At 43.0% G+C, this 23,668-nt stretch overlaps 2 protein-coding genes across 5 annotated transcripts in view; one reads left to right on the top strand and one right to left on the bottom strand.

The window, feature by feature from the left end:
* The window catches only part of EMSY (EMSY transcriptional repressor, BRCA2 interacting), a 142,243-nt gene that overhangs the window by 89,575 nt on the left and 29,000 nt on the right, over positions 1 to 23,668 (bottom strand). Inside the window, exon 1 of one of the 4 annotated variants that reach the window (XM_077867109.1) lies at positions 553 to 934. The exons of the other annotated variants lie outside the window; for them this stretch is intronic. The gene's annotated coding sequence lies outside the window, so the exon portion shown is untranslated. Of the gene's footprint in view, positions 1 to 552; positions 935 to 23,668 lie in introns of those variants that run through there. 4 annotated transcript variants of the gene reach the window in all.
* The window catches only part of LOC144294928 (uncharacterized), a 45,339-nt gene continuing 21,749 nt past the window's right edge, over positions 79 to 23,668 (top strand). Inside the window, exon 1 of the mRNA XM_077867121.1 lies at positions 79 to 1,374. Coding sequence (XP_077723247.1) covers positions 447 to 1,007 — 561 coding nt within the window. The 5' untranslated portion in view covers positions 79 to 446 and the 3' untranslated portion in view covers positions 1,008 to 1,374. The remainder of the gene's footprint in view (positions 1,375 to 23,668) is intronic.

Genomic DNA, 23,668 nt, shown 5'->3' with positions numbered 1-23,668 from the left:
GGCGCCCCGGGAATCCGGGCGGCAGCAGCGGGAGCCCGCTCCGGAGCCGGGAGCTCGGGTAATCCTGCCCCCGCTCAAGTGTCAAGGAGGCAAGCCCGCCCCGCCCCCTCCCCAAACACGCACTCTCCAGCAGCACCACAACAAGAGCAGCCCGCCCACCCTCCTCACCCGCGCCCCTCGGCGCCGACCCCGATGTCAAGCCCCCTACCCAAGCCCGGCAGGGCCAGCAGCCGGTGTCAGGGGCCCCGGCCGGCATCAGCGCCCCACTCCCCCCTCAGCCGAGAGGGCAACGGAGAGAAAGTAGGCGCGCGGACAGCCAGGCAGAGGACCGAGACTCGCCGGGAGGCTCCCGGAGCCGGACCCCCAGGATCCCAGCGCCAGGCCTTCCAGAGTCCCCCTCAGCACACCTCAGGGAGCCCCACGATCCCGTTAGGAGACAACGGAGGATGGGGCTGGGCGTCCCAACCCGGGGGACCAAATGCTTAGCCCGGCGGTCCTCCAGCCTGGCTAACCTGCCAGCTCTTCCCAGCGCCTTGTCTGAGAGTCACCCACCTGCCCGGCCTTTCGGGGCTCATCTAAAAGGCTCCTCCGCCAAGACTAGGGAACACCAGGAATTGGGTTTGTTTGCGGTGCCTCAGAAGGGGCAAGATGGCGACAGGCATCAGGGCGCAGGCGCAGCCGCGCGCTGCCAGTCGGGAGGTGTAGTTCGCCTTTCCCGCCTTTCGGAGAACAGACTCCAGAAGGCCTCCATTCTCCCGGTCCCCCTTTTCCTCCGCGTTTTGAAAGGAAAGAGGAGATATCGCGGGAGGTGCTGGGAGTTGTGGTCCGAACCCAAGCTCCCTCCTCTTTCGCTCTCGGTGTGCTGTCGCAGGCGCAAGGAAGGCCGGGATTGTAGTTTCCTAGGCTTCTCCTCCATACCCTCCTCTCAGGCTTTGCGCGCCTCTCCGCCGGCTGCCGTCTCCCAACCAATCGGCTGCGCTCTCTGCTACGTGTGGCGTCACACGTAGAGGCCAAAATGGCGTCGGTAGCTGGAGCTGACGCTTTGCGGCGACCTTTACCCTGAGAGGAGGTTAGGGACGGTAGAAAAGCAGCTTTGTCCCTGAAGTGCAGTTGAGGATTAGGATCGGATTCCTCAGAGTCATGGGAGCAATTGTCAGCGGCCTCCAGCCTCCACCAGGCGCAACTCAAGGAGAGAGAATCCACACTGCAGGAACCGACTTAGCGGACGTCGCAATTGGCGAACCCAGTCTGAGGGTAGCGGAGATGCCAGTGGAGAAGGCGAACCCGAGCGTTCTCCGCTTCGGGTTTCTCCACGTGTGAAGTGGGAATGATAGTGGTATCTCGTGCTTTAGCTGCCAAAGGCCAGAGGAGAAGGTATTTATTAGAGGCCCTGCGACGTGGTAGGTTCCCCCTTCAGCCTTTGTTCTTACTGAATCACAGAACAAATGTGTGAAGAAGGTATTGCCCCTGTTTTACATACGAGAAAAGGGGCCATAAAATCGAAGCCAGCGTTCGGTATTGTGGAAGAATCAATCCAAGTTTTGTGATTGCCCTTCCTCTTAAATTGTGTACTTTTGGAAATATCGGATCTGGTTTTAAAAAAAAAAAAAACAACGCCCAAGTAAAGGAGGGTTTTTACTATGCTTTCTGATAACAAAATTTTCATGTAAAATGGGGTTAATACTACCCTATAGTGATGTTGTGATACACAACGTAGAAAAACGTTATTTGTAAATTGTGGACCACTGTGCAAACGTCTGAGACTGGTCATATTCTTGAATGGAGCTATAGATTAGAAAGAGAAAATAAATAACAGCATGTAAGTTTATTACCATTTGCCCATTAGCTTAAAAAATACTCTGTTGAGGTCCTAGAAAATTGTTACTGTTGAAACCCAAGCCTGCACCTTCGGAAAGTCATGAAGTGGGACAGTTAACCCCAGGCCCTTGTCTCCCTCTTTGATCTTAACAATGCATTCTCTTAATCTATTTCCCACTAAATTTAGGTGCCACCTGTTTTCAGGTCAATTAGTTAACTTTTGGAAAGATGGTAAAAGAAAATTTAACAGAAGATTTTGTAGTTTAACGTACATTTTTTTATTTGAGCTTCACAGCATCTCAGTGAAGTAGGTATGATTTAGATATATTCCCCACCCCCTCCCTGCCAACTCACACACACTATGAACGTGGAAAACACAAATTGAAGAACTCACCCAGTTTCACAAAGCTAGGAATTGAAGGGAGCTGGACTTTATAACCCCAGGTCTTGTAGCTTCCAAGTGTCTTCCTCTACAACAGATGTCAAGGTGACAGGCAATGGAGTAGAAATGGAAAGACAAGCTGCTTATAAAACTGACCCTGAACATAAAAGGTAGTATGTAAGTCAAGAATTATAGCTTACTCTGCTTACCTGGAGCCAAGTATTATAAGCATCTCACATATTAATTCATTCAGTCCTTAAAATTTTATGAGGTAGAAACTTATTATGTCTAATTAAAAATGAGAAAACCAAGGCATGGGAAGGAGGTTAAATAGCTTGCCTAGAGTCACACATTATAAATAAATGGTAAAGCCAGGACTTAAACCTAAGCAGCTTGATGCTCTAGACCAGTGGTTCTCAAACTTTCATATTCATTAGGAACTGAGGATCTTGTTAAAAATGCAAATTTTGATTGAGTACATCGGAGTCGGACCTAAAATTCTGTATTTCTAAAAAGCTCTCGGGCAGCCTGGGTAGCTCAGTGGTTTAGCGCCTTCAGCCCAGGGCGTGATCCTGAAGACCCGGGATTGAGTCCCATGTCAGGCTCCCTGCGTAGAGCCTGCTTCTCCCTCTGCCTGTGTCTCTGCCTCTCTCTCTCTCTCTGTATCTCTCATGAATAAATAAATAAATCTTTAAAAAAAAAAAACAAAAACTTTACTCTCAAGAACTTCTCCTACCCTTGACCTTCCCTCTAGCATAAGACTCCTGCCTCTACTTCTACACATTTTATGACAGAATTCAGAACATTTAGGTTTTGGTCATTTGTTCAAAAATCTTCCTGACTAGACAAAGCTCTTTAAGGAGAGGTCTTTACACTCCAGTGACTAGTACATAAAAATAATAGTTAACACTCATCGAGGGCTTTCTCTATTCCAGGTGCTGCTTTATACATTACTGTGCTTAATCTCCACAATAGCTTTATGAGATATACTATTCCCATTTTATGGATGGAGAAACTGAGGCACAGAGAGATTAGGTAGTTTACCTAAGGTAACAAGCTACTGAGTATCAGTGCCATGATTTTAGGTAAGGCACTTTGAGTCCAGGAAACGTGTGATAAATGAGAGCCATCTTCCACTTTCAAAAAAGAAAACCTAAGACTTACTGTCCTACTAGACATAAGTATAACTGCCTATACTCTGGAAAAATGTATTGGAGTACGATATTTGTCTCAAACTTTATTCCTCTATTGACCAACCAGGTTAAGCAGGTTTCTGGAAACAGACTTCTTCAAGATGCTTACCATCCACCATTCTAATTTTGTGGTGCTGTGTTGTAGAAGGTGAATTTCACAATTATCATGAAAACATCTGTTAAATTCCCTATAATATTGTACAGGTAGGAAAGTCAAGATGGATAATACCTTAGATATTCATTTTCAACATGAAAAAACAGATCTAAAGACGTCAAATGAATTAACTGGAATCATACGGGAACTTCACGACAGGACTGGGACTGGCAACCAGCCCTTTTGATTTACAGGCTGCTCTTTCCACTGTACCACACTGCCCTTAGATTCTTACCTTCGGAAAGTTGTATTACCACAATGGTATAGCCAAGGTATGTACTAAAAATGAGAATAGCAAAACCAAAAAAATAAATTAGTAATATAAGTAGAATATAAAATAATAGATCAAGATAAGTAGATTTGGGGGACAGAAAAGAAAGAAGGAAAATAAACGGGGGGAGGGGGACTGGCAATTACATATCAAGATTTCATAGAAGATCCAAAATGCTTTGAACAATCTGGAATAGCTTCAGAAAGGAGATGAAATATCTGGACACTGCCTTGTCAACTGTGATAACTCCTTTCCCTCACTACCCATTAAATTCTGTAGTTTCTTGCTTCCTGAATAGCCAGCCCCATTGTTTCAGTGGGCTGATGATGAGGCCTTGTCACCTGTGTGGAGCTGACCTTTTCCCCAACCCTCTTCCTCCAATAGAACTTTTCTACACTCCTTGCCTCGTACATCTACCGTATTTCCACTGCTGTGAGGGTGAGCTTTCTAAAATACAAAGCTCACAATGCCAGTAACCTGCATAAAACTTTTCAGTGGTTCCCAGTTGCCAACAGAATAAAGTTCCGACTTTTTTACAAGCAAACTCATGACAACACAAAGAAATTTCCTTCCCATATCTAATATTTTCCCAGAGCACTGCCAGCACTTCTTTATCTTGCCTAAAATCCGATATTGTTCTAAAGTAAACTGCTTCACTTGAAGCCCTTTCTAATGAAGTTCTGTCTCCATCTTCTGTATCTTGAACCAGAAGTAAAGGCTGACATTCTCTTCACCTTGTTAACTACAACTTCCAGACCAGCTGCCTCTGCATTGAGGCTTTTACTATCAAGCTATGCAAACTCCATTCCAACTTCATTCCATCTCTCTGGGGATGATGGGATCTTAGAAGCTTTTTAACTGCCTGCTATCATTAGTTTATGTTGTATCCCCTCTGCCTTTGTCCTCAACAAAAAGGTAAAACAAAACAAAACAAAACGTTCCCCCAGCACTGCCCTTCTACCACCCATTTCTTTGATCATATCCTGTACTTTGTTCTCCAGAACTGTTCCACCTCTGAAATCAGTAACCAAGGTATTCCACCTTCTAAACAAGACCTCCTTTTATTCCAGTATTTTTTTTACTCCTTTATCCTCACCAAACCTGTTCTTCAACTTCAGTGAAATCTGTAGTTTATAGTCTACCGGTCCCAGGTTTATTCCCCTCCTCCAGCTTTACTCTCTTCCCTTTCTAAGTTGGGCCCTGTGATCATTTATTTCAAACTCAGTCTCATTGGCAGTTCAGCCATCTCTGTCCTTCCATAAAGACCCTAAAACAGCCCTCAACCTTGGATCAGTTCCTCTCCTACATCCCTTCCCATGTTGATATAGCTATTAGTTAAGTATTGGCGCATAATAAATTATCCCAAACCTTGGCTTAAAACAATAATAACGGTTTGTTTTGTCTTTTTTTTTTTTTTTTTTTTTTCATTTCATACAGGTTTTGCAGTTTCTAATTGGAATCAAGTTAGCTGGGTGCTTCTGGTTAGGAATCTAAGTGGTTGCAGGCATGATGTCAGCTGGGGCAGCTGTCATCTGAAGACCAACTAGGGCTAAAGGATTGGCTTACCAGGTAGTTCCTTCACATGATTGGCACCTTAGCAAGGGAAGAGGTCTGTTTCTTAGTGGACCTCTCTATAATGCTGCTTGAGCATCCTCACAACATGGTAGGTGGCTCCCTTAAAGAGAGTGAGGGGTTAGAGCAGTTGTGCCTGCCCATTTGTGTGTGGACAAAAATTAGGTTTTAGGGATTTGTACAAAGCAGCAAATCTAGAACAACTTGATGGAAGTAAGCTGAAATAATACTAAGTAGCATTTATAAAAAGAGCACCTTGTGTGCATTACCTCATTTAAACCTCCCAACATTCCCATGAGATAGTAATCATTATCCATTTCATAGCTGAGGAAACCAGGACCTTGAGAGAAAAGTAATTTGTACAATGTCAGCTATCACTACAAGACTTACCAAGAACACACAAATATTACAGAGTTCTGGTTATCTGTGGTTGCATAACAAACCATTCTGTAACTTAAACAATTTATTTCACTCCCAAATCTTCATTTTGATAAGGCTTAGTGGAGACAGTTCATCTCCACTCCTTTGGCATCTACTGGGGCAGCTTGACACCTAAGATCTAGAATCACTTGAGGTCTCATTCATATGACCAGCAATAGATGTAGCCTGGAATCTTTGTTGGGATTATCAGAAGAACCATCTGTATGTGGCATCTGCATGTGGCCTAGGCTTCCTTGCAACATGTGGCCAAATTCCAAGAGCAAGTGACTGAAAAGAAAGTGACAAAAGAAAACAATGGAAATTTTTATGATAAAAAATTTTATTTTTGACTTTATAGAAGTCAAAATTGAATGATTCTGTGGAAGTCACATCATTATTTCTGCCATACTCTTGGAACAGTCAAGCCTACCCAGGCTCAAGGGGAAGGTAAATAGATTCCATTTCCTAATGGAAGAGTGGTAGAGTTTCGAAAGAACACCTAGAACCGGAAATACTGTTGTGGCCATTTTTTAAAAACCTCATCTGCCATAGTCAGCCCTCTGTTCACAACAGTTTATATCCTCACATGCAAAACACACTCATTCCTCCCCTGCCCACTCCAGGCCCCAAAGTCTCTTCATATTGCCACAGCAGCATTGGGTTGTTAAGAGGCTAAGTGGTTGCAGTCCTACTGTGAGATTCCTTTTATATATAAAGTTCAAAAGCAACTTTATTTTATGAAACAACTAAGTTTTATGAACTAAGCAACTAAGTTTTCTAAAAGAAGTCTGAATAGTAAATAACTTTAGAGGAGCAACTACTTGGATAGAACATGTAGGAACCACGGAACTATGAATGTTCTATATCCTGATCTGGGGAGAGGCTATATGAATAAATATGCCTAGGTAAAAGTTTTTCAAGATTACATATCCTTCATGTAGTTTATACCTCAGTAAAATTAAAATTACTATAATGGTAATATGTGTCATTACACATCTGTCAAAACCTGTAGAATGTACACTACCAGGAGTGAACACTTAGGTAACCTATGAACTTTGGTTGGTAATGACACCTCAGTGTAGGTTCATCAATTGTAACAAAGGTACTACTCTGTGTGGGATGTTGATAGGGAAATTATGGCGGGGGAGGGTGAGTGGAGGGGCCAGGGTAGGGCTGAAGGTGTGTTAGGACTTTTTACACAGTTTCACTGTGAACCTAAAAGTGCTCTCAAAAATAAAGTTTATTACTTAATAAAAACATAAGTAAAAAAGATTTTTTAAAAAAGATTTTATTTGATAGCACAAGCAGGGGGAGCAAGAGAAGGAGAGAAGGGAACCCGATTCAGGGCTCGATCCCAGGACCCTGGGATCATGACCTGAGCCAGAGGCAGACGCTTAACCAACTAAGCCACCCAGACACCCCCGGAAAAAAACAACTAAAAGTGTGTGTCGAATGAAAGAATGGATAGATAAAATGTTTAAGGGACAGTGAAAACGTTTGGTTCACTTTACTTAAAACTAAGTCTTAGAGTAGTTCTGGCTATAGGTATTATTGAATCTAGAGTATCTCCAGCCCTCAGCTTTCTCTTCTATTGTGTTGGCTTCATTCTCAGGTTCCATGTGTTGAATCTTAGTGGTTCCAGGCTTTTATCCTCCCTGCTTGTAGCCTCAGCAGAAAATCACATGCCATCTCTTCCAACAATCTTAAAAGTCTTGGTCTGTTGCTGTTGATTCCATCCTGGTCACATGCCCACCCTTAAAATATGGCCAGGGAAATGTAATGCCCTGACTTGCCAGGCGTTATCCACATGTTAATCTCTGGAAAGAAGAAGCTGGGTGATAGTTATTTCAAAGTACATGAAGTAGGGTGGGGGTGGGCTTGGTTTCCCTTAGGAAAAATAGGGTACTACACAGCAAAATCACAGATGCTTACTAAAATAAGGCAGAGCACTGTGTGAGTCATAAAAGTGTTCATACCCTTTGATACAAGATTACCATTTGTGGGAATAATCCAAAATATGAGAAAAGTTATATTTACAGAGATTTTAATTGCAATGCTATCAAAAAATTGACAACCTAATTATCTTACAATAGAAGAGTACTTGTATATCCCACTTATCTACTCAGTATGTGGTCATTTAAAATGAAAATTACAGGTATCCCTGGGTGGCGCAGCGGTTTGGCGCCTGCCTTTGACCCAGGGCGCGATCCTGGAGACCCGGGATCGAATCCCACGTCAGGCTCCCAGTGCATGGAGCCTGCTTCTCCCTCTGCCTGTGTCTCTGCCCCTCTCTCTCTCTCTCTCTCTCTGTGACTATCATAAATAAATAAAAATTTTAAAAAAAGATTAAAAAAAATAAAATGAAAATTACAAATAGTTAATATCAAGAAATATGCTTATGATAAGTGGAAAAAGCATGTACTTACATGTATATACATATACTTATGTAAAAAGACACATGTAAATACGAAAAAAATGGAAGAAAACATGCCAAACAATAACTTATTAGAGTGTAGTACTATGGTTGATTCTTTTTCCTTTATTTTTCAAGTTTCCTCTTAGGTCATTTATGTCATTGTTAGGATTTAATAACGGATTTTGTAAAATTTCTTAGCCTCTTAATAGGAATACCCCATTCTCCTAAATACTACGGAGTAGAACCAAAATAAAGAAACTGCTACCTCAGTTTACTAATGATTCTGATTAAGGTCATAGACCCTTAGAGTAGAAACCTCAGAGATACTCAGTTTAATGCCCCATTTTACAGAAGAGATACCAGACCCAGACAAAGTAACTTACATAAAGTCACATAGGAACCAAGGACAGGTCTCGTGATTTTCAAGCCAACATTTCCTACACTGATTGAACCAATCAGTAAAGATACAGATTTTTGTGAGATTGTCTGTTTTCCTGAAAACAGATCCTCAAGTTCAAGTTGATATCTGGCCTTACATTATTAATTCAAAGTAAAGGAGCAATTACCACTTTTTGGGAAAGTTATGTTCTTTAAAAGGATGTTAGAAACTAATATCAGGGCCTTTTAGGTCCTTGCCTTGCGGATCCTTGCACATCTTTTTTTGGAAGCAACTCAGTCAACGAATAACTGAGGAAGTCCAGATCTGACTAAATTAAATGGACCAATGTCCATACTTTTGGGTATCAACCTCTTCATTTATTCATTGAATGAGTGTTGGGCCCCATGCCAGGCCTTGGAGATAGGAAGATATGAAGATGAGTAAGATAACATGGTTATCATCCTAGAGCTCACAGTTGAATGGGGAGGTTGGACACCTGCAGATAGATCTGTATATCATAGAAGAACACGAAAAGACAGAATGTTCATAAAGGTGTTTAGGAAGTGCTGTAGGGTCAGGGAGAAAAATATTTTATGTTTTCATCACAGAAGGCTTCATAGCAGAGGTAGCATTTGGGTTGGGCCTCTTGAGTGGGCAGGATTTTACCAGGCAGAGAAGAAGGAGAGAGTATCAAGAGTACCACAGCAGAGGAAATAAGAAGCAAAGATTGGAAGCTTAAAGGGACACACAGAATGGCAACATCAAGGAGTAAAATGAAGGATGCTGGACTCTTAGTGGTCCTCAACTGGAAGTACTTAGCCTAATTTAGGGAGCTCTATCAAATTTCCGAAGATTGTAATATATACCTTTGGCTAAAAAACCTTAGATGGCTCCTGAGACCTTGTGAATACCCTCAAGGTTTTTTGGTCTGTGATTACCACAGTAATGAGAGAGCACCAGACTGAGTAACACAAGTTACTGCCATTTAATCCTTATTCGAACCCAAGTGGCAAAAATACTGTCTGTGCTCTGGATGGTGTTTGACACTGATTAATGACTTGATCATTTGAAAACCAAAGGGAATTGCAAATGAAAATAGAAATAAAGACATAATATCACATATTGAGTTTTCTCTAGTATGTATTTTTGAAAAAAGAATTTCAGGTTCACCCAAATGCTAAGGCGCCTCAGGTGAGGAGCTGTTGATAATCAGTAATTATGCAAGGTGAGATCCAAGATATTTCATAAAGATGGAAATAATAAGCCTGTCGGAAATGGAAATCAGCTATCATGGAGGAGGGGGCTATAAATCCAAACATAATATCCAACTTGTCTTCACCTCAGAGAGTTTCCAGCTGTTTATGACGTTTTGCGGTGATTTGCCAGAGATGAAATGCATTTTTTTAAAACTATACTCCAGCCAGATGAGCAAAAGGCTTGGGAACCATATTCTCTTTCAAGAAGTGTTGAAGTCTGTGAAGTCTGCAGAGAAATGGTACAAGGTGTCCACTTTCTTGTCAGTTCCAATGAAGATCTTTTCCTTGCAACTCTAGGATTGATCATTATTTTCTAAGGGAGCTCGTGGAAGAGCAGATGAAGTCTCTCAGGTTGAAAGGATACTTGCTGAGACGCTATGAGCTTTAAACTTGTCACGTCAAGGCCAGTAGTTCAAATCCAAGCCTTGCTAAAGGCAAAGGTAATAAAGGAACGCTGCTTATGGAAAGCCTGGGGAATGTATTTGTTGAGAAATTGTGGGAAAGAAATGGTCCAAATAATACTGCTGTAGGATGTGCCCCCCCCCCACACACACACACACCTAAGCTGGAGCATACAAGGCCGTCTCCAATCATCTTACCAGACTGATTGGAGACTTTCAAGAACAGAGATTGAGTTCCGAATCTCTAGTACTATTGAGTGAACTAACTACTGGATGACATGTGGAACCTGAAAAGACAGTGGTATGGGCATGTGGAAGTGTCTTTCCACAGTCACTCCAGATGGCCTAAGCTTCTCCAGACAAACCTTGCACCTTCATGTCCTGCTCTGAGACAGTTCTCCCATCCTTCCTTTGGAATGCTTTTATGCCATCCCTTCTTGCACCCTCTGGCCTTTTGAAGCCTATTAAAATCTTCTTTCTTTACAGTCCATCTCAAATGTCTTTTGAAAATAATTCAGCCACAGATCAGAGCAAGGAATGTTCTTGGAAGTCAAATAGATCTGGGTTTGAATCCCAGTTCTACCTCTTTCAAGTTCTTGAGCAAGTTACCTCAGTTCTTTGTACCTCAGTTTTTTCCAGATGAGTTTTGGAAAAGGTTAATGTAATAACATAAGTACAGTCTTAGCTCAGTGAGCAGCACAGGATAGGTAATCAGAGACTATTAGCCCTCTCCCCTCCTTACCCTTCTCCCATGAAACCCAGGTCTGTGCTATTTTTTTAGGATTTTATTTATTCATGAGAGACAGACAGACAGAGACATAGGCAGAGGGAGAAGCAGGCTCCCTGCAGGGGGCCTGATGCAGCATTCAAACCCAGGACTCTGGAATCACAACCTGAGCCAAAGGCAGACACTCCACCACTGAGCCACCCAGGTGCCCTCAGGTCTGTGCTTAAAATATGTTGTCTCCCAGGGCACCTGGGTGGCTTAGTCGGTTGGGCAGCTGACACTTGGTTTTGGCCCAGGTCATGATCTTAGGGTCATAGGATCCAGCCCATGTCAGGCGCACTGAGTGTGGAGTCTGTTTATCCTTCTCCCTCCCCCTTTACCCCCTTTTCTCTCTCTAAAATAAATAAATAACATCTTTTAAAAAAATGTTGCTTCCCTCTGCCTATACATTCTGTAACACTTCTTTCCCCCTTCCCACCACCAGTTATATACTCAGATATAATTGCTCCCTCCTCTGTTCCATAGTGCTTTGCTCATGTCTCTTTTCTAGCACTTATTATAGGTTGACTTGTGCTATAACTTGTGTTTCCCTCCCACTTTGGCTGAAAACACCTCAGCAATATTTCCAGCAATTAGCAGAGGGACTAGTTTAGGGCAGACATTCCATAAATGGTTGTCTAATTGAAACAACATTTAACCCAGCTTTCCAGGAGGCAAAGTGAGCATGTAACATGTCTTCTCCCAACAAGTGCTGAATGGTCTAAGTAGCAAGGAGGAAATTCCCCTGCAATTAAGTGGTTCAAAGTTGATTGCTGTCTGTCTTCCACTTCCAGATGTCTTTGTTTCTCCCACTTCCAACCCAGCCAGGCCAGAAGAGCATTCCCCTAAGGGTAACCCAATATATCTTTGTTGGCTGATTTGATTAGAGTGTGAAATACTTCCTTTGGAGAAAATCCACAGGAGTGAAGTTTTTCTCTGTTTTTGCAAGGGACAAAAGTGAGGGAGAGAGAGGGGAATTGAAGCCAAAGGAAAATCTCTTATACCCCTGGAGATGAAGAACACACAGCCAACACAACAGATAATGTCCTGGGTTAGACTTTCAGAGCCTGAGCCATAAGTGACTCCATACCCTTGCATTAATCTTAGGGAACGAATGAAAGAAGCAAGAACAAAAAACAACAGAAATCTCTTCCCCAGAAACTATTCTATGCAATGATATTTGTATCAATGAAGAACCAGAAGCAACCTAAAAATTCAACAAAGTTTACTGAACTTCTAAGTGCAGGGGCATTAGAGTTACGGAGATACTGGTAAAGCTACACTTCTAAACTTAATCTATTCTTCTCTCCAATCAATTATTTTCATCTTTGGGAAAAGCGCAGTATTTAGTCAGCATTCAGCTAAGGAAGTAGAATTGCTATGAGTTGTGGGATAAGGGATTTATTATAGAAATTAGGATTTATACAATTGTGGGAGGGCCTGAAAGGGGGGCAGTTAGGGGAGTCAACAACCAGTCAATTCCTAAATCAGGCACACCCAGCTGGCAGGGTGGCTGTGAAGGGGAAGCTGACAGAGAAGTCTACAGGAGAGAGCTGTGGTCCACAGCCAGGGTCTGGTGGTGAGCTTAGAGTTTCTATTGACAAGCAGAGTTAGCAGTTAGGAAGAGTTGGGTGTGGAGTGGAGGATAGTGAAGACAAGCTGGAACTTGCTGGAATCTCCACATCTGTCCATGACTTCAGTGATCAATGGCTGCTGATTTATTTCTGCTTCCCAGATCTCAACTATCTTTTTAAACCAACTGTAACCTAAAGCCATGCAGTTTGCCGTGTAACCAAGCCGGCACATGTAAATTTCCCCATCATCATAAAGTCATTTCTGTCTTCTCCCAATTTCTACAATGGAAAAATAATGGGCTTTTAAGTCTGACAGGCCTGAGTTTTTCTTTCTTTCTTTCTTTCTTTCTTTCTTTCTTTCTTTCTTTCTTTCTTTCTTTCTTTCTTTCTTTCTTTCAATTTTACTCATGAGAGACACACAGAGAGAGAGGCAGAGAGAGGCAGAGACAAAGGCAGAGGGAGAAGCAGGCTCCATGCAGGGAGCCCGACATGGGACTTGATTCCAGGTCCCCAGGATCACACCCTTGGTTGAAGGCAGTGCTAAACCGCTGAGCCACCCAGGCTGCCCCAGGCCTGGGTTCTAATCCTGACTCTGCCCTCTCCCCTAAATGTATGACATCAGGTAACTTACCATTTCCAGACCTTAATGGATCAGGAATCCTTCTCCTGTGTTACTGTAGAGCCCCCTGTGCTTATCTCAGTTGTAGCAACTACTTTGTTTTCTTGTCATTATCTACTTATGTGTCTGTCCATTTCCTGCACCAGACCACAGGCTTAAGCACAGGGATTATATCTGATTCTGCTCTATAGTTAGGGTGTCTAATGGTGCCTGACACAGAATAAGATGCTCAATAAATGCTGGTTGAGGATGAATCCTTGAAATGGAGAAGAGAAACTCACCAGACTATCAAACTAACAACAGTGGAGCCCAATACTAAGATATTAAGGCAGTGAGACACTCCTCTGTCCCTATCACATTCAGTGACCTCTATAAACAGGCTCCAGACACCCTGACTTCATCCATAGCTTCTATCTTAAATCAGTCCACTTACCAACCTGTTTTAATCATCCTGAATCTTGGCTCTTGGGCTTGTCTTATGTTTATCACCTACTACCACCTCTTGGACCTATCACTTTAAATGTTCAGGCCCCTGGCTTTCTGTCTTTTTGAATTTTTAATTTCCCCTTTGATTAAACTACTTTCCTTTTCTGGGCATATTTCCCACCATCCTACCTGAGGTTCTCAGGTCAGAGACCATGAAAGTTCCTGATCTTGGGGAGTTCTCCAGCTGGTGAAAAACAGACAAGGAAACCGGCAATTCTAGGACAGGGTGGTAAGAGGTCTGCTGAGGTATGTTCAGGGTACTGTGGGAGCATAGAAAGAATGAAGAGCACCTAATCTTACAAAGAGAAGGAAGTATACATTGATCCGAGTCTTGAGAAATTGCTTAAGAGATTCCCAGGTAGAGAAAGGGAGGGACATGTATTGAAGACAGAACCCAGCAATGCAGAGGTGTGAAGAAAGGAGAGACAGGGTCTGGGAGGCTACAGGTGCACTGATATGGTAGGAAAAGCATGTAAGCACAATTGAGAAGTGGAGGGAGAGGAACCAACATTGTAAAATTGGGAGATTTCACATGAAATTCTAGATTTCCAGTGTCTATTAAAAAAATCAGAAGAGGGCAGCCCGGGTGGCTCAGTGGTTTAGGGCCGCCTTCGGCCCAGGGCCTGATCCTGGAGGCCTGGGATCAAGTTCCATGTCAGGCTCCCTGCATGGAGCCTGCTTCTCCCTCTGCCTGTGTCTCTGCCTCTCTCTCTGCCTCTCTCTCTGTGTGTGTCTCTCATGAATAAATAAATAAAATCTTTAAAAAAAAAAATCAGAAGATCTGGCCATACTGGGCTCTCACTCTCATATGAGCTGAGAGTTGTTCATCCTTATTAGATGCCATGCATGCTTTGTTTTATTTCGTTGTTGTTTTTTAAAGAGTGGATATTTTAGGGACCTGATTAGCTTAGTCGGTAGAACATGTAACTCTTGGTCTCAGGGTTATAGGTTCAAGCCCCACACTGGGTATAGAGATTGCTTAAAAAATAAATCATTTTTTAAAAGTTTACTTTTTAAAAAGTAACTCTAGGCCCAATGTGGAGGTTGAACCCACAACCCGGAGATCAAGAATTGCATGTGCTACCAACTGAGCCAGCCAAGGACCCCACCATATGTGCTTTGTAACTGGCTTGTCTCCACCACACTATTTGGTTATCATACTTGCACTCTTGGCTCTGTGAAAAGTGGGGGAAGTGGAGTTTAGACACAAGAGCCAGGCATTCCAAAAATTGGGATTAGCATGTTTCTTGTGGAAGTGAAGTAACAAATGTATCTGAGGACTGCAACTTTCACTTAAACTCAGTCCTCTTCACTGATTTATTAGTTACCTACAAGGTTTGCTACATAGAATGATGACTTCATGGGGCCCTTGTACTTTTCATAAAACCTTGCCGTGTTTCACAGACCATCAAGAAGGAATGTGCCAATAGTGTTAGTCTTAAAGAGGGTGTTGTAGGAGACATGTACATATCTGGCTAGAGCTTGTCAAAGAGACGCCAGTGCTGACTCTCAGAGCCTCAAATAGGTGATGAATCAAGTAGAAAGAAATTGAGGGGACTCAGAAAAAAGTTTGTCTATGGTCCAAAAGCAGCTAATGGCAGGAGTTCTCTGCAGCCAGTGACAACATGGAGGAAATGCAGTGCAACTCTCCCTTCCAGGTCCAGAGCCAAAAGACTAAGGTGCTTCCAATAATCATGCAGAACTGGCCCAGCTTCTTAGAGGGTTACTTTAGAACTCCCCCCCACCCCCACCCCCACACTGCCTTGGTCCTCACATTCTACGTAACTGCACGGCACTCCCATGTAGGTACAGCCTCTAGCCTTCTGAGAACCTGGAACTCCTGCTCTGAGTTCTGAGCTCCTTGCAGCTGGCTGAGTGAGAAGAGACTGCCTTAGGCTCCTTTGGGGCCTCTTGTTTTCAGTGATGATTTTCTGTAGCTCGGCTCTGGCAGTCTTACCTTGTCTCCCTGTGTAACTGATCCCCATCCTCTGGCTCTGTCAGCACCTCTGCTGTGTACACCATGACATGTGTGAGTTTCAAGCCAGGCAGGAACCCTCAGAGTGAGGTGTGAGTTTCTTTGCAAGCCATTGAAGCTGCCTTTTTGTACTATGCCAGACATTTGGGCTCTGCTAGTTGGCAAGCAGTGCCTTCATGAGGTGGTCAGGGAGAAGGGATTCCCAGAGTCTTCAAATTGAACTCTCCATTCCCATCTTTTCCCACATAAATTCTGCTCGTACCTGCTGCATTAATTAATATATATTGAAGCATAATGCTAAATATGTTATACTTCTGATAAAAAGCTTTCATTGGCGCCTCATTTCCCATCAAATTCAAACCAAGTCACCTGCCCTGGCATTTTGGACCTTTCCCAGGAAGACCTCAAATGCTTTTTCTGGGCCTGTCTCCCACTAGAAACTCCAAATACTCCAGTCAGAATGATACTTGCCATTCTCTGCAGACATGGAGTTGTCTTGCCTTGGTTCTTCTCTTCCTTCCTCCCTGATCATTTCCACCTGTCCAAAGCCTACCCATTCTACAGATCTCATCTCAAGGCCACCTTCCATGTTCCTAATGGCTCCAGTCACATGTCACCTCTTCTTGCTTGAAGTTCCTGCCACCCATTGTGCTTTTCTTGTTAAACTCCAGGCATAGTCTCTTCATTTTAATTATATGCCTCAGCCTTCTTGCTAGACTGAGATTAGATGTGAGGGATCATGTATGTTCCTCTATATCACCATGTCCTAGGCAGGGCCTAGTACATGTGATATGCTCAGAAGTACTTCTTTGAATTGTGTTCCTCCTTCCCACCATATTTTTTTTTCTTTTTAATTTTATTTATTTATGATAGTCACATAGAGAGAGAGAGAGAGAGAGGCAGAGACATAGGCAGAGGCAGAAGCAGGCTCCATGCACCGGGAGCCTGACGTGGGATTCGATCCGGGGTTTCCAGGATCGCGCCCTGGGCCAAAGGCAGGCGCCAAACCGCTGCGCCACCCAGGGATCCCCTTTTTTTTTTTTTTGTAGATTCAAAAAAGAGCTTCCTGATACCTCTCATGGAATCCTAGACCTTTCAGCAAAGGAATAGATCTTAGCTGTCATTTTGTCCAGCCCTGCATTTGGTGATAGGAATCTCTTCTTGACATCCTTGCCAGAGGCTAGTGCCAAGCAATTTTCCATTGGTGCAGTTGAAAAAGTAATTAGGTCCATTCAGGTGGAACTAAATACCTAGGGCAAGAGAGGAATTTCATGTACAGAAGCACCAGTTGTGTCTCATTGGGGAGCCAGGCTGTCCATTTCAACAGATGTTCTCAAGCCCCAATGGCAAGAAAGGTCCAGTCCACTGGTAACAAGGGGACCCAGGTCGAGCCAACTCATGAGTCTGTACCCTTCTCACTTGCAATCACCCTGCCCTACATCCTGTGGCTGCCTCTACTCATTCTAATGAGGGCCATCATATTTTAAATGCCATACATTATGGAGTCAAGTTTCTGAGAATTTCTTTCCAGAAACTGGAAGGCTATGTACTGTGGAGGAAAAGCATGGCCTTTGGAGCCAGCCAGACCAGATTCTGTTTTCATTGTCTTGTTTGTTTGTTTGTTTAGGATTTGATTTATTTATTCAGGAGACAGAGAGAGAGAGAGAGAGAGAGGGAGAGAGGCAGAGACACAGCAGAGGGAGAAGCAGGCTCCATGCAGGGAGCCTGATGTGAGACTGGATCCCTGGTCTCCAGGATCAGGCCCCAGGCTGAAGGCGGCGCTAAACCACTAAACCACCGGGGCTGCCCCATTGTCTTGTTTAATATGACCTAATTAAGAACTCTGGCTCTGGAGTTATAACCAGGTTCAAATACTATTCTGCCATTTCCTATCTCTGTGACTTGAGATAAATTACCCAACTTCTCTATGAGTTCACTTTCTTATATGTAAAATAGGGACAATAACACCATTCACATTGATTTTGCTGACAATTAAGTGGCAAAGTACATGGGTATCAGCTAGAATGTCTTCAGCTGCAAATAACAAATAAGAATTCAAAATGTTGAAATAATAAGGAAAATTTATTATCTCATGTAACAAGAAGTCCAGAAGTAGGGAAGCTTCAGGATTGGTTCATTCAGTAAGTATCTAAATTTATTCTATCTTTATACTCTTCTAACCAACCTTAGTTTGTAGGCTCTCCTAAGTTAGATTTCCTTATAGTCATAAGATGACTGCCACAGTTCCAGGCATCACATCCAGACACTATAATATGCAACAGAGAGGGTCATCTCTTTTGTATTTATTAAAAGTAGGGCAGCCCAGGTGGCTCAGCGGTTTAGTGCCGCCTTCAGCCCAGGGTGTGATGCTGGAGACCCGGGATCCAGTCCCACGTCGGGCTCCCTGAATGAGGCCTGCTTCTCCCTCTGTCTGTGTCTCTGCCTCTCTTTCTCTCTGTGTCTCTCATGAATAAATAAATAAAACTAAAAAAAAAAAAAAGCATGCTCCATGACCAAGGTGGAGGCCAGTGCAGAGCTTGAACTCACATTCTGAGATCAAGATCTGAGCAGAGATCAAGAGTTGGTCATTTAACTGAGCCACTCAGGCACCCCTTTTTCATGTTTTTTTAAGAGTGAGAAAACATTTCCCTTGTCTCTCCCCTCAAAGTCTTTACATATGCTACTTTCTCACTGGTGGCCCTCCCATATCTTTGGCTGGAGCTGAGTCGCAAGCCCAGCTCCATAAGCCTGCTGGAGCTGGTAATCACAGACAAGAGGGAATAGATCACAACGATTGGCTTGCACAGTCACATTGGAGATAGAGACCCTTTTCATGAAGGATGGATATCTGAACAAAATTAGGATTCTGTGAGCAGAAAGATGGGATGGTTGCTGGGTGGGTAACCAACAGTCTACTGCAACTTGGAATCTGGCACATGGTAAGCATTAAATATATGTTAGCTATTGTTATTAATTCTTACTGTGTGAACTTACTCAAATCATGTATCTCCTAGAGCCTCAATTCCTCATCTGTAAAATGGGAATAGGATTATCTCATTTGTTGGCCAGTTATACAATTAAATGAGGTGACATATGTAAAGCCTTAGGTGCTTAGTAATAGATGACTATTTATTATAATTGTATATAATTATTGCCAGAGTACTGGGCAGCAGTCTGAGGTCTCCAACAAAGAGCAGAGATTCCTAGGGTTAACCTCAGTCTGAAAAGGCCAAAAGCATGAGTACTAGAAGCAGTTAATATTTAATGTTCCATACTTGTGGTTATGAATATCAATCTGTGATCCTAAACTGTCACAGATTCGGAATGGTTGCCCCCGTCCAATAATTCCTTGGTTTCAAGAAACCTAGTAATCAACGATTCCTGCTAAAGTGCCCACTCTCTTGGTGCTCTTGCCCTTAGAGGGCACTAAGGCAATCCTGCCTTCCCTACTACAAGGATTTGATGGCCTAGAACCAACAATTCATCCAAAAGTAGATGTCACTTCTTGGCCTTTGAGTCCTCAACTTAGGATGGGAGATTGATGGTCAGGAACCATCTATAGTCTCCTTTGCATCTCCACACCACCTAGGACTATAGCTTTGTCGGATCCAGGTTCCCATCCCAGCTCTACCACCAGTGTGACCTTAGGCAAATCTCTTTATCTCTCTTGGAATATCATTTTCCTCACCTATAAAATAGAGATGATAATATATCTGTTTCATAGAGTTTTGGTAAGGGTTTAATTAGATGATAGCTATGTACAATGGTAAATGGTGGCTGTGTTCCTGTAGTTACTCAACAACTATTTGCCAATTGATTATAGAAGGTGAATTTGTGCACACAGCACTTCAAGACACTGTTAATTAACATAGATCCAAAGCTTACACTTTTACAAATTAAGTTTTCCCAGTAGAGGTAGAAATTAGCCGTATCCTAATTTTTACACATGATAATACTGAAGTTCAGAGAATAAGAACTTGGTCCAAATCACACAGCAAATTAGTGACAGAGCAGAGATTTAAACCCATGTATCTCTGGTTCCAAAGCCCCATACTCTTCCACTGGCTCATCTTTCTCTCTTAATCCACACATTTAATCTCCTCTCTGAAGTCAGAGACCCTCACTGATCACACTTCCCACATCCCTCCCAGCTGGTCTCTGTAGCCTCCGAGCTTCTAGAGCACTTGCCTGAACCTCTCATTGGTTCATACTTAGGAGTACATCCAGCTAGCCAGCCATATACTTGAGCTCACTCTTGACTCTTCCCTCTCCCTCACTCGTCATATCTAATAGGTTAATAAGGTCTGTCAACTCTACCTTTTAAATTACCCTAAAACTGTTACAGGGTTCTCTCTTCCTACTATCACCATCCTGTTTTAGAACCTCCCCCCCTCACCCCGCCCAAACATCTCTTGGAGTAATGCAGCAGCCTCCTGACTAGTTTCTGTGTCCCAAGGTCACCCTCCAGAATGACATTTCTGATAGAGAAAGCTGACCATGTCACTTATGCACTTAAACTCTTTCAGAACAGGTGGCCCTGCTCTCCTATGCACCCTCATCTTTCATCACATTCCCTTCAGATTCAGATTCTGACCACTAGTCACCTGGAATGACCTGCCATTCCTGGACAGACCACACTGTCTATCCTTTCCAAGTCTTTGCACTTGTTACTTCCTCTGCCAGGATCAATGCCAGCCCTACTCCCATCCCTGCCTGAAAACCCCTCCTCATCCTTCAGGATGGGGTTCAGGAAAACATCTCTTTCTCTACCTCCTGTCCACAGCTCAAGTGATCCTGAAGCATCTGGTACTTATTTCTTCCATTACATTTCGATCATTGCTGGATTGTAACTGTCTTTTACTTTTATTTTTACCACTAGACTATAAGACCATGAATAGAGGGCAGGGTCCTGCAACTTGTTCATTACTCTATCTTCAGAGGAGTAGGGTGTTAAAGTGTTATCATTAAACTGAAGTCTTATCAATGAAGGGGAGTTCTGCAATTTCCAATGAAGTTGTCATGGGTGTTGTATGGACCTCAATGGCACCACAGAATCATTCACCCACCCTCCCTCTGCACCCCCAGAATCCTAATCACAACAAAATAACATGATGACTTAACTTCCTTGGGAGACTTTCAGCAAGTGGAGCATTTCAATAAACAAACAATAAAAGTGTGGGACAAATGGGAGAGGGAACTGTAGGCCCCCAAGAGGAAGACTGGAATTGGACTTGGCTAGAGGCTATGAATGCTTCTAAGATTGTCAGATTTATGATTGAGAATTTTGTGTTTCCACATGGACTTTCCCTGCCTTTAGCATACTAACAGACACAGAGTCAAAGTGATTTGGAGGATGTAGGATCCCTAGATTCATTTGATTTGGAATGAGCTTTGAGTTTTTATATTCTATCTTCAAACATAGGGGTGCTGAATGGGCTTAGTGGAGTATAGGTGCCTTTATGCACAAGTGTGTTCTGTGCTCTCCCTTTCTTTCTTACCGCCCCCCCTCCACTTCACATACATACTTCTGTATGTAAGGATTTTTTTAAAAAACTTGATATACTTACATGCTTTTTCAAGAAATTAGATAGATAGAAAAAAAGACCCGTAAGCTTCTTTTCTACTTCTCTGGATCTCAAGGATTTAGGTATTCAGATTCTCCTATTTGTCTACATCCAACCAAATGTCTCCATTCCAAGTCCCAAGGTCCCACTCCTCCCCATTCATGCCTTAACTTTCATCTAAGAAACCTGGGAACTTGTGAATTCTAACATAATTCTACAGCCACAGTTTCTAAGGTTGGATGTGATTTTCAGTTATATTAGTCCTGAAGCTATAATACATAAAAAATTACCTTAGAGCCGTAGTAGAAGCTCTTAGGTTCTCAGAATGTGCATAGAAGTTCTTAGGCTCTCAGAATATGTATAGAACTGAAACTTTAGAAATCTGAGCTTGTAATTTTCTTCCAATAAGCCCTCCACTGCAGTCAGAAGCAGTCAACCCATCTCAAAATCCTTGTAGTCACAGTTCTTACCATAAAAGTCCATTTCAGCAACAACTTGATCTCCCAAAGACTTGCTTTAAAAAATATATTTATTTATTTATTTATTCATGAGAGACACACAGAGAGAAAGAGGCAGAGACACAGGCAGAGGGAGAAGCAAGCCCCATGCAGGGAGACCGACATGGGACTCGATCCTGGGTCTCCAGGATCACACCCTGGGCCAAAGGCGGTGCTAAACTGCTGAGCCACCCAGGCTGCCCAAGACTTGCTTTTTGATAGGCATTTCATCCCAGGAATTCACAGGTATAGCTTCTAAGTAACTCTTTTGCCATTGCATGCCATGGATTACTAATTATTGGAAGAGGCAGTCCACCAGGGATCCCAAATGTCCCTATACATCTTTGTTGAGTGTGCCAAACTGTAAGACCTAACATGTAAGTCCCTGAGTCATTTCCATAACTAGTCTCAAAGGCAATTAAGTAGGTCCAGGTGGTCAAAACATGACCACTGTACAACTATTAACTCCCCAGAAGAAGAAGACTGGCTTGTTGGCTGCTTGCTATAAAAGGTTCTGAGCCCTTGGCAGAGGGTTCCTCAGCTATGGTGCAACTGCATTGCATGGGCGGCTGCCATCTGGGCCCAATGCATTGTCCCATGGGACTTGAGGGCAAGGAGCCCAGTTGTACCATGCTGTTGCCCCTGCTATTGGCAGTGCTGTGAAATAAACTGTGTTTCTCCAATCTGCTGAATCTTGTTTCCTTACTTTCAGCACCTATACAGTGTGGCAAGCCAACATAGAGTCCTGTTACTCCTTGCCATCTTCCATGAGGTAGGGGCTCTTCTGTGGCACAGTATCCTGTTTTTTACTGGCAATGAGGTCATTGCTGAATTCAAGCCCATTCAAATCACATAACAATTCCAGAGTTCTCTCTTTGAGGGTCAATTTTCCACAACCACCTTCCATATCAACCACTATATCAGCCAGTGTTCCATGAAATAAAAAACAAATCATTCAAGATCTGTGCTGCCCAGGGTGGTAGCCATGAGCTATTTGTGGCTATTTCCGTTAAATTATTAAAATTAAATGAATTAAAAAGTCAGTTCCTCAGTCACACTAGCCACATTTTAAGAGCTTAGAAGCTATATATGGTTAGTAGATCACTGTATTTGACAGTACATCAGTATATTTCTGTCATCACAGAACATGCTATAGAACAGTACTACTCTAGATTATCTGAAACCTAAAAGGATTTAAAGCAGGCACTTGTTTACAGAGATGTTGGGCACATGGGAGTAGTCTAAGGAAGGAACGGCTTAGAAGAATTAGAAGAGAAAAAAGGATCTTAAAAAGGTGCTGCCACCCTGGGTAAAGGCTGGCGAATAGTAGGTACTGATCTGTTAGGGGTGCTGCTGCTGCTGCTGCTGCTGCTGCTGCTGCTGCTGGACACACCATAAAAAAGCAGAACTAAACAATGGCTTCTTCTCTCCACACCCCTTCAGTCTCCTGCCAACACCTTCCATCTGGCAAGAGCATCTAAAAAAAATGTAATTTGCAAGTGTCCATATGTCTTATAATACTATGGAAAGCAAAAAGGGTGGGAATGTATCTTAAGACAGACAAATAACTGCAGAGAAGGGATTTTTTTTTAATCAATAATGATATTATTAAGGGTGGCAGGATTCCTGCCCTGTAGCTTACATCCATTCTTATTTCTAGCAACTTCCCCCTACTCTGTATGTCCCAGCCATATGGACCTACTTTTTTTTTTTTTCAAAGATTTTATTCATTTATTCATGAGAGACAGAGAGAGAGAGGCAGAGACACAGGCAGAGGAAGAAGCAGGCTCCATGCAGGGAGCCTGCCGTGGTACTCAATCCTGGGTCTCCAGGATCAGGCCCTGGGCTGAAGGCGGCGCTAAACCGCTGAGCCACCTGGGCTGCCCCTGGAACTACTTTCAATTCTGTTCTGACATCTTATGCTC

The sequence above is a fragment of the Canis aureus genome, chromosome 23 (genome assembly GCF_053574225.1).
Source record: "Canis aureus isolate CA01 chromosome 23, VMU_Caureus_v.1.0, whole genome shotgun sequence".
NCBI lineage: Eukaryota > Metazoa > Chordata > Mammalia > Carnivora > Canidae > Canis > Canis aureus.
This window is presented reverse-complemented; position numbering and strand designations above follow the sequence as displayed.